Source organism: Phacochoerus africanus, chromosome 2, assembly GCF_016906955.1.
Source record: "Phacochoerus africanus isolate WHEZ1 chromosome 2, ROS_Pafr_v1, whole genome shotgun sequence".
NCBI lineage: Eukaryota > Metazoa > Chordata > Mammalia > Artiodactyla > Suidae > Phacochoerus > Phacochoerus africanus.
The window spans coordinates 238,876,358-238,886,340 of NC_062545.1; the positions used below are offsets into that span (position 1 = coordinate 238,876,358).

At 44.3% G+C, this 9,983-nt stretch overlaps 1 protein-coding gene across 2 annotated transcripts in view; it reads left to right on the forward strand.

The window, feature by feature from the left end:
* Positions 1-8,329, forward strand: part of RECK (reversion inducing cysteine rich protein with kazal motifs) — a 76,589-nt gene extending 68,260 nt beyond the window's left edge. For both annotated transcript variants that reach the window (XM_047767913.1, XM_047767914.1), the window contains 5 exons: positions 1,428-1,620; positions 2,869-3,079; positions 5,070-5,143; positions 6,132-6,287; positions 6,698-8,329. In XM_047767913.1, the coding sequence (XP_047623869.1) occupies positions 1,428-1,620; positions 2,869-3,079; positions 5,070-5,143; positions 6,132-6,287; positions 6,698-6,919 (856 nt within the window). In that variant the 3' untranslated portion in view covers positions 6,920-8,329. The remainder of the gene's footprint in view (positions 1-1,427; positions 1,621-2,868; positions 3,080-5,069; positions 5,144-6,131; positions 6,288-6,697) is intronic.
* The last annotated feature ends 1,654 nt before the right edge of the window (positions 8,330-9,983 follow it).

The window sequence follows — 9,983 nt, forward strand, 5'->3', positions numbered from 1 at the left end:
TCATTTCTGGACTCTGTATTCTGTTCCATTAATATATGTGTCTATGTTTGTGCCAGTACTATATTATTTTGATGACTGTAGCTTTGTAGTATAGTTTGAAATCAAGGAGCATAATACCTCCAGCTTCGTTCTTTTTTCTCAAGATTGTTTTGGCTATTCAGAGTCTTGTGTGTGTTTCCATACAAAATTTTCAATTATTTGTTCTAGATCTATGAAAAATGTTCTTGGTATTTAAATATTTATTGCATTGAATCTGTAGATTGCCTTGGGTAATACGAACATTTAAACAATATTAGTTCTTCCAATCCATGGGCATGGTAATGAATCTTTCCACCTGTTTTCTTCATCTTCAGTTTCTTTCATCAGTCTTACGGTTTTCTGAGTACATGTCTTTTACCTCCTTAGTTATATTTATTCCTAGGTATTTTATTCTTTTTGATATGATTGTAAATGGGATTGTTTTCGTAATTTTTTATGTGCATTCTCATTTAAATCCCATCAGACAAGGTGACCACAGGTAATAGTGATGGTGATGGTGGTCATTTTAGTGCAGGAAACTTTTCCCTAAAAAGAGTAGAAGTAATGCCCTTTGAAATTAAATAATGCTACCTACTATATTCCTCTCCTCTTATTTTATTTTACTATCATGTGTGTATCCTGTTGTTTCAGATACCTAGTGAAAGCTAACATTTTAATAGGTCTTTTATTCTTATAGAAAATTATAAGTACCCTTTATAGAAAGGAGGGAGGCAAAAAAGTCTAAAGAAGAAAGAAACCATTTTCCCTAACCTTCTCAAGAAGTTCAGGGATTGAGAATGAAGCAAGGTCCAGGTACTACAAGGAAAACCCAACAGTGATTTGCAACCAGCCAACATCAGGTCCTCAGCCGTATGAGCACAGAAGCCTGCATTTTTTAGCACATACTATGAAGCTTTCTCTTAAGATAGACTCATATTAGCCAAGCTGAAAAGTAAGCCCCTAAAAATGCTTCATTATTATTGACTAGATGGCCTCCAGTTCGGGCTGCAGCCCCTCTGTCTCCTCAAATCATGCCTCCTCCTCCCCGAGCATCCTTTGCTCCTGCCCTCGGGGTCCCCTTTTCCCCAGCACCACAGGGTCTTAGGCATCACATCTTTCCCCTGCTGCCCCCTAGGTCTGGCAGGTCCTCATCCTCCTGGTTCTACCTTCTCTCCTTGGCTGTCTCCACGCTGCCCAGTCAGAATGACTCATTTGGTGTGTGATTTTCTACCCAATAGCCTGCTTTACATGCATGCTCAAGTCCCCACTCTCCATAAGCTCTTGGGCACAGGGACTGTTTCTCATTGCTCTCTCACTTTCTGCTTGGCCTCTTATCCCCCCATCAGTGCTTGGCCTTCCCCATAGTCTCTCCCGACATTGGCTCATGGTGCTGCATTTGTGTTTTTCAGATGCATACCCAAACCACAAGTCTGCCTGACAACTTTTGATAAATTTGGATGTAGCCAGTATGAGTGTTTGCCAAGACAGCTCACCTGTGACCAGGTCCGAGATCCTGTTTGTGACACAAACCACATGGAGCACAACAATCTCTGTACTTTGTACCAGAGAGGGAAAAGCCTCTTATACAAAGGCCCGTGCCAGGTACTGTTGTTTGCCTGACAACCCAAGTGTGCTGAGCATGAAATTGGCTTATGATCTTTTATATGAATCAGCAGTGAGACCCCTTGAGGGTCTCTGTCAAATCTAGGGCACTCTGTCCTCCACCAAAAATGGGTCATCCCAAAGCTGGCTTTTCCTCCTAACACTGGAGGGCCCCCTTGCTCATGTATAAGCCTTTGCACATCTATTGCAAGAAGAGAGTGGCCTTTTGCCACAGCCATTAGGAGAAGAATGTGAAGTCTCACAACCCAGGCATGAGTCAGCAGCATTTTTCACTTCCCCTAGTTCTGAGGGCCCTCGTTAGAAAGCAGCCCAGGAAGAATGTGAGGTAAAACAACCAAGAAAAGAGCTTTTTTCCACTCTTCCCACTGAAGTCCCACCCGTAGTACTGAAAAGTGACTGGAAATTTTCTCTAAAACTTAATGTCTTTCATCAGTTTATCGTCTAGTCTTTTAGAGTTGTGAAATCTGTATTCATATTTTAAAATAACTCCAAGGACGATCCCGCTGAGGCCTTCACACACTCCGCTGCTCTGTGTGCTGGCCCCTCTGCCCCCGGGGGGAAAGCCCAGCCTTGGGCCAGCACTCCCTGCCCACAGCCAGCTGACACCTGACGTGCTGGCTTCTCATTTCCTGGTCTTCATTGTCAGAAAATCCCTTCAGCTCGTCTGCCTGGGCTTTTTCCCTGCAGAGCTCATGTTCCAAGTGCCCTGATACAGTCACTCTGCATTCCCAGGCTTCTTTTCTTTTTATTCCCTCCTCCTGGCTTCTGGTTTTCTCTTCCATATTCCTGACCGACCTCATGGATCCAGAGTCTGTCTTCTCTCTCTGCAGATCTCCACTCTTCCCTCTCCTTATCCCATACCCTGCATAAGATGATAAGGCCTCTGCATTTGCATAAAGATTGGTCTTGTTTGCTTCAAACAGGCTCTTCTGTAATAATAGACATCTGGAGGGAGGGAGGATTTTTATCTCATATCAGTTAGCATAGAATGAGCACCCAAGTGCCCAAGAAGCTGAGAAAAGTAATCTCTTCAATTCATCTCGGGGCTGCTCTATTGCCCCCCACCCCCACCTCGTGTTTAGCAACCTCAGAACCTTACTTTAGAGGGTCCAAAAATTTACACTCTCTTTTTGCCTTCCCGAAAATGGGGAGACCTACTCTGCGCTCTTGGTTAGGAAAAGTGCACCGCAGAGATTTATAGACTAAACGTGCTTTGCTTGCCCTCAGCCCTTCTGCAGAGCCTCAGAGCCCGTCTGCGGGCACAATGGGGAGACCTACAGCAGTGTGTGTGCTGCCTACTCGGATCGGGTGGCCGTCGACTACTATGGGCCCTGCCAGGCCGTCGGGGTCCTCTCTGAATACAGTTCTGTTGCTGAGTGTGCTGCTGTGAAGTGTCCTTCGCTCTCAGCGACCGAATGCAAACCCATCATCCCACCCGGTAGGCTGGCGGTACTTGGGGTGGGGCAGGGGTGGGATTGGGAAGATCTGCTTATCTGTCTCCAGAGAGTGAGTCACTGAGAAGAGAGTTGACTAGCTTCTTGAAACTTTTCAAAAAGTCTTGACTCCACCTGATGCTGATTAGATGCATACTCTGAGCCAGCCTTAAAAAGCTGTGGATTTATCTTAGACATCATCTGGTCTGGTGGTCTTAAAACAATATGGAAAGCTTTGTTCGGTCTTACCCCAAACACCAGTAGATAAACAGCAACATATAAATGCTACAATTATAGTTATTAAAGTATAAAAGTGCATAATGTTTACATATTATAAGGTTAATGAATAAAGAATTGGTAACTAATGAATGAATGAAGTAGTTTTGATAAATAAAAACATTTTAAATTGAGAAAAATGGAAGATAGTTGTTGTCTTCGATTGGCCTTAACAGCTAATTATTTTGGTTGCATATAATCCAGAAAGTCTTGTTTCATACAGGCTGATATAAGCGGTAACAATTTTTAAGCATCTTATCTTACAGTCTCATACTCTTCAGTTAAACAGGGGTGGCAGAAGAGACTGTATCTCAGGTCTGCACAGAACAGAATAATCTGGACTCTAACCAGTTTATTCCTCCATCCATGAGCTCAGCAAATGTTTCTTGAGCTTCTACTATGTGCTAGACACCTTCTAGGCCCTGGGGACACAGCAGTGAGCAAAACAAAGCCTCTTTCCACCTGGAAACCTTTGTTTTGTTTTGTTTTTGTCTCTCTCTCTTTTTTTCTTTTTCTTTTTTTTTGTCTTTGGGCTGCCCCCACAGCATATGGAGGTTCCCAGGCTAGGGATCCAGTCGGAGCTGTAGCCGCTGGCCTATGCCACAGCTACAGCAATGGGGGATCTGAGCCATGTCTGTGACCTACACCACAGATTTCAGCAACGCTGGATCCTTAACCCACTGAGCGAGGCAAGGAATTGAACCTGTGTCCTCATTGATGCTAAGGTTCATTAACTGCTGAGCCATGATGGGAACTCCTGTTTTTGTCTTTTTGAGGGCCTCACCCGAGGCATATGGAGGGTCCCAGACTAGGGGTAGAATTGAGCTGTAGCTGCTGGCCTGTGCCACAGCCACAGAAACACGGGATACGAGCCACATCCTTGACCTACACCACAGCTCACGGCAACACCGGATCCTTAACCCACTGAGCAAGGCCAAGGATTGAACCCCACGGATACTAGTCAGATTCGTTTCCACTGAGCCACGACAGGAACTCCAACCATGTTATATTTTGTTATTTTTTTAACATTTAAAAAATAATTTTTAAAATTAAATATGGATGAAACACTCATGGAATCCCTGAAACACTTGCCCCCATGTTTTGCAGGCAGGAAATATTTGCCCGGGATCACACAGTGAGTTTTGAGCAGGGCCGGATCTAGGCCCCACGTCTCTCTGTCTGTACTGTACTTGCATTACACCATAGCTGCCTCATCCGAGAAGTGGTACCAGAGGGAAGCAGGGGTGGAGGAAGGATTTTGGTAAATGTATATAGGTTATAAGACTCCAGGGTGGTAAGGGAACATATCTAAAAGTGCAGCTGTCAGGAAAGGCTCCTATACCTTTCCTAGCGCAAAATGAAGGGCTGGTAATTTCACCAGCTGTTTTTTTTTTTTTTTTTGTCTTCTTGCCTTTTCTAGGGCCGCTCCCATGGCATATGGAGGTACCCAGGCTAGGGGTCGAATCAGAGCTGTAGCAGCCGGCCTACGCCAGAATCATAGCAACGCAGGATCCGAGCCACGTCTGGGACCTACACCACAGCTCACGGCAACGCTGGATCCTTAACCCACTGAGCAAGGCCAGGGATCGAACCCACAACCTCATGGTTCCTAGTCGGATTTGTTAACCATTGAACCATGACGGGAACTCCCTCACCAGCTATTTTGAATTCTCTTCATTTCTAATTCAAAACACACATAACATTGTTTCTGTTACACAGGTGCTTGTTGCCCATTATGTGCTGGGATGTTAAGAGTTTTATTTGACAAAGAAAAACTGGATACTATTGCCAAGGTAAGTTGTTTCATGTGCCATGTATTGTTGAAACCTTATTGATAAACCTGTCAATGATCCTACAGACAGAATGTGTCATCCAGTTTATAAATGAGGAAATTAATTTGCAGGAAGCAACTTGCTCAAGGCTGTACTGCTCATGATAAGAGAACTGGGGTTTGAGCTCAGGCTCTCTGGTTCCCAGTCCTGTGTTCCTTCCCTCTACAACCTGGCCATATAGTAATCTTGCTCTGAACATTTCTTAAAAAAGGTCCCCTGCTGGCCTAGTGAATAGAGTGAGGGCTGGAGGCAGAACCAGGCAGCTGGAGACTGGTAGATGCCCAGATGGTTTTGAGGTTGCCTACCCTCACAATGTCTTCCTTCCTCCAGGGGTGCACCCAGAGCCAAGCACCTTCCTGTGATAAGTTTGTCCCTTTCTCTTTTCTGTACCATCCCTTTTTCTGCTCACTCTTGTGGAGACAGAGTTCTAGAAATGCAGCAGCCAATACCTGCCACTACTTAGAAAATTATCCCCATTTGAATTAAAATACTTGTATTTTCTCAAAAAGGCTATAGTTATTTCCCTATGGTCTCCGACTCAGAACTGTCACGTAAAAAAAATAGTGCTCCTGGCAAGAGTGTTTATCTCAGCCACAAAACCTAGCAGTCAGGGGGGAGAAAAATTGGAATGGGTTCTGTGGATATTTATTATTATTATTTTTGGCCACGCTTGTGGCAGGTGGAAGTTCCTGGGCCAGGGACTGAAGCCGTGCCACAGTAGTCACTCAAGCTGCTGCAGTGACAAAGCCGAATCCTTAACGCGCTATGCCACAGGAGAACTCCATCTATGGATAGTTAGAGTTCAGCCAGCAAGGCCCTGCGTGGGCCCCACACTTAGGGGTGCTTTGCTTAAAAGAGCTTCTTTGGCTTGGGCAAGGTAGCAAGGCACTTAGGCAGTAATAAGGAGTTCTTTGGTTCAGGTAATAGACATTTTTTTTTCCCTTTCTAGGTAACAAACAAGAAACCAATAACAGTTCTGGAAATACTTCAGAGAATCCGCATGCATGTGTCTGTCCCACAGTGTGATGTGTTTGGCTACTTCAGCATTGAATCAGAGATTGTCATCCTCATCACTCCTGTGGATCACTCTCCAAAAGCTTTGCAGGTGGGTGTCAGCATGTGCTGTGCAGCCGCCATCCTATCCCTTTTTCTTTCCCTTTCTTTTTTTTTTTTTTTTTTTTGCTTTCCTCCTTATGTGTAGGTGAGCATTGAAAGGTCACTCCTCATGACTGTGTTTAAGCATAAAAAGTTAATGTCTAAGTGTGGACAAGCAGGGAACAGGATTGTGGGTAAGGGCACTGGCAGTGTGGATCATTTCTTTTCTGATTTGATTTCCACCGATGCTGTTGTTATTTGTATAATAAATTAAGACTGTATTAAACCGTTACTTTGGCTAAGAAAAGGACAGAGGGAAAGCAGCTTCCTAATGGTGGGATGTGTGTGCAGTTTGTCTGTCTTGACCTTTTCATGGGTTCTGTGGTTTTGTATTAAAAGAATCTGATTATTCTCTCCCAGATCGAGGCCTGCAACAAGGAGGCAGAGAAGATTGAATCCCTTATCAACTCTGACAGCCCTACGCTGGCGGCCCACGTCCCTCTCTCTGCCCTCATCATTTCCCAGGTGCAGGTCTCCAGTAGCATTCCCTCGGCCGCCCCCGGGGCCCTGCCGCCCTGCCGCTCCCACCTCTTCCTCCTCAGCTTGGGCCTCACCTTGCACAGGGTCTGGACACACAACTGACTGGCCAGGAAATGTGCAAAATGTTCCTCCATCTAATTTTTCTATGTGGGAAAAGACATACAGGACTGCCAGTCTGTAGTTGAATAGTGGCCAAGTCAAAGCACTTTTCACCTGTATTCACCACACAGTATTTTTCTTTATTGCCAATGTTAGTAGGGGTCTTGTTTTGTTTCTACAGACGTTACAATATCTTCTTCAGATGACTGATGAAAAGAGGATGTCTCCTTCTGGTGGATCACTGCCTTACAATTTACAATTTACATTTGCTTATTGGATGGATCCCCCACTCTGAAACAAATTCTATGCCACTGATAAATGAGATGATCACTTTTGAGAAAGATAACTCACTTTATGGGCTTTGTATCCCAGAAACTTCACTTCAGGGTTGTTCTCAGTATTAAGGTGCCGTGTGTGTGTGTGTGTGTGTGTGTGTGTGTGTGTGTGTGTGTTTATAGATAATTCCCTACCCTGTCTAGAAGTGAGGGGGTCATAGTGAAGAGCCACTGCTATTAGACTATGAAATAAAGATAAGGCATCTTTGGAATTACCGTGTAGATCATCAAGCAAATTTAATTTACAGAAATATAATTCAGGATCCATCTATCGTGTTAAGTAAAAGCAAGCTAAGTAAATGGCACTTACATGATCTATTGTAAGTGACAGTCTCAGTGGTTCCTCAGGTGTGTCTGTGACTTTTGTGAAAGGGAGAAATTATATTGCATCCAAGTGTCTTGCATTATGCATTTTTATATTAAGCAAATGTTTATTCTTTGGTATCATCCAAGTTAAATTTAGAGTTTTTAAACATCAACCTTTAAACCAATTGCTGCTACTTATATAATTGCCAAAAAGTGAAATAATTAGTAGTTCATGTAAATAATACATGATTTTTCTATTTTATTATGAAGGTGAATAGCCATATTTGTAAAGTGACAATCATCTGTTAACCCAGTACTTTCCGTTCATGAAGACACATCTGCTTTTTGTGATATGCACAGTATAGATAAGTGTTCTGACCTTCTTTTTTGATATAGAATTATAAAGAAGTATGGTTTATATATTTAAAAATGTCAATCTAAGTATTAAAATGTTTGCATGTTGTCTAAGTAATTAAATACTTTGAATGTGTTTCACAGTTTGAAATAAGCTATTCAGTGTAATACTTCTTGTTTATATGCACCTAAACTTAGATTTTACATGAAGTGTTTTTTTCAGTGTTATATGTACCCTCTGAAATATATAGGCATATGCTTATTATACCAAAATGTTGTTTTAAAGTGGGCACTTAAAGCTCTCAGAATATCTCAGTGCTGATGTAGCATGTTTGTTGCAATTGCTTTTTCTATAAAAATGTCTTCAATGCAATATACTGGAAAGCCTTTCTATTTTAATAAAATAATTTTTATATGATTATGTGTACTCCCAAGCAGTATGCACATGTAAAATGAAACCACTGATCACTCTTGGGTGAGCTACATCCTTTGTTCTGGAATAAGAAGTCGTGTGAGTATTGTTATTTCAAAGCTGGGAAAGGGAACAGCTGGAACAGAGCTGGTCAGAGCAGACCCAGGCATGACCAGAGGCCAGGCTGTGGCAGAAAGTCAAATGCGAAGACCCTGGCTTTTGGCCTTTAGGACCCAGAGAGCTTCAGGTCCTCTAAGACCCCGGAACAAACTGGGCAGTTCAACTCCTCACCGCCTTGGCTGATATTCCAGTCCCAAGGTACGTCCTCTGGCAGAGCGAAGTTTGCGCTGTGGAGGTGAAGGGCCTGCTGATCAGGTCTTGAAATGCTGTATCAATCCGCTGAGGCTAAAGCCCAAACCCTCCATCTTATTCCTGTCACAGGGCTGCTCTGGTTCAGCCTCGCTTCTTCTCTATACTGTCTTCACTCCAGGACCCAATGTCCTCATGAAGGGAAGAAGGAGACACAGAAAACCACAACTGACCCTTAGGGCTCTGCTCAAAAGTGACACTGTTGTTTCTGCCTACATCTTACTGACCCAAGCAAGTCACATAGCCATTCCTGACTTCAGAAGGTAGGGATGTATCATCTGTGTGTGTGTGTGTATGTGTGTGCGCCCGCGCACGCGCGCGCGCACGCATTGGGGGCAGATGGCAGGGAGGGAGCTGGGGGAGGGACCATGGCATTTTGAACAATAATACAATCTATCACAGAGGTCCTTTCTCATCAGAATAGGACAGCAACCAGGACTGACTCAATTTGTTATTAGAAAAGCAGTAGAAGAAGTTCCATGATCTGGGAAGGAAATAAGAGCAATGAGAGAAGTGCTTGGGTTTGGGGGAAGAGGACTATCAAGGGAGGAAAAGATCTAAAGGTTGATCCTGCCCTGATGACACACTCATGAGAACTCTGACGATGGTTACGATGGTTTCGGGTGAAACAAGCCCAGGTCTGGTCAGTTCAGGGAGATGGTGTCTCTGGTGAGCACAGCCAGGCTGTCTGGTGGACAGAGTGTCAGTGGCTGCCTAGCCTTGGAGCAGGACGGAGCCCCTGCTGGCTGGCTCTGCCCAAGGTCAAGTATGTCAGGCTGGTAGAGGCCTTGACTCGAGATCCTAAGGGAGAAAGGCGGGCTGAGAGGAAGAGAGAGAAATGAGGTTCCTATGCCCCTGGAACTTTTCCAGGAAAGAGCAGCTCTGCAGAAGAGGGATAATTTAGCTGGTAAGGTAACTACATGAGAAGTGAACTCCACGGAAAGATTCAGAGGCTCCTACGGCCATAGGTAATGAAACCAAGATACTAGAAAGACAGATGAACTAGCCCCCTCTCCAGCCTACAGAAGTACTTGGGCCAGAGACCTGGCCTGGGTCATGTGCCCACCCCTCTGACAGAGAAGGAAAGTCAGGGTAGCTTCAGCCCCACCTAAACCAGATGGAATGGATTTTTCATGGAAAATGACTCCATTTCTAGAAGAAGCCTTCTGCTGGATGTGTCCTCTGAAGAGGGTGCATTTCTCCAATTGTTTGCTGCCAGCCCCCAAACCAATTCAGCCTGTGAGCACACAGTCGTGCCTCACCCTCAGGCCGGGCACACTGCTGGAGGTGT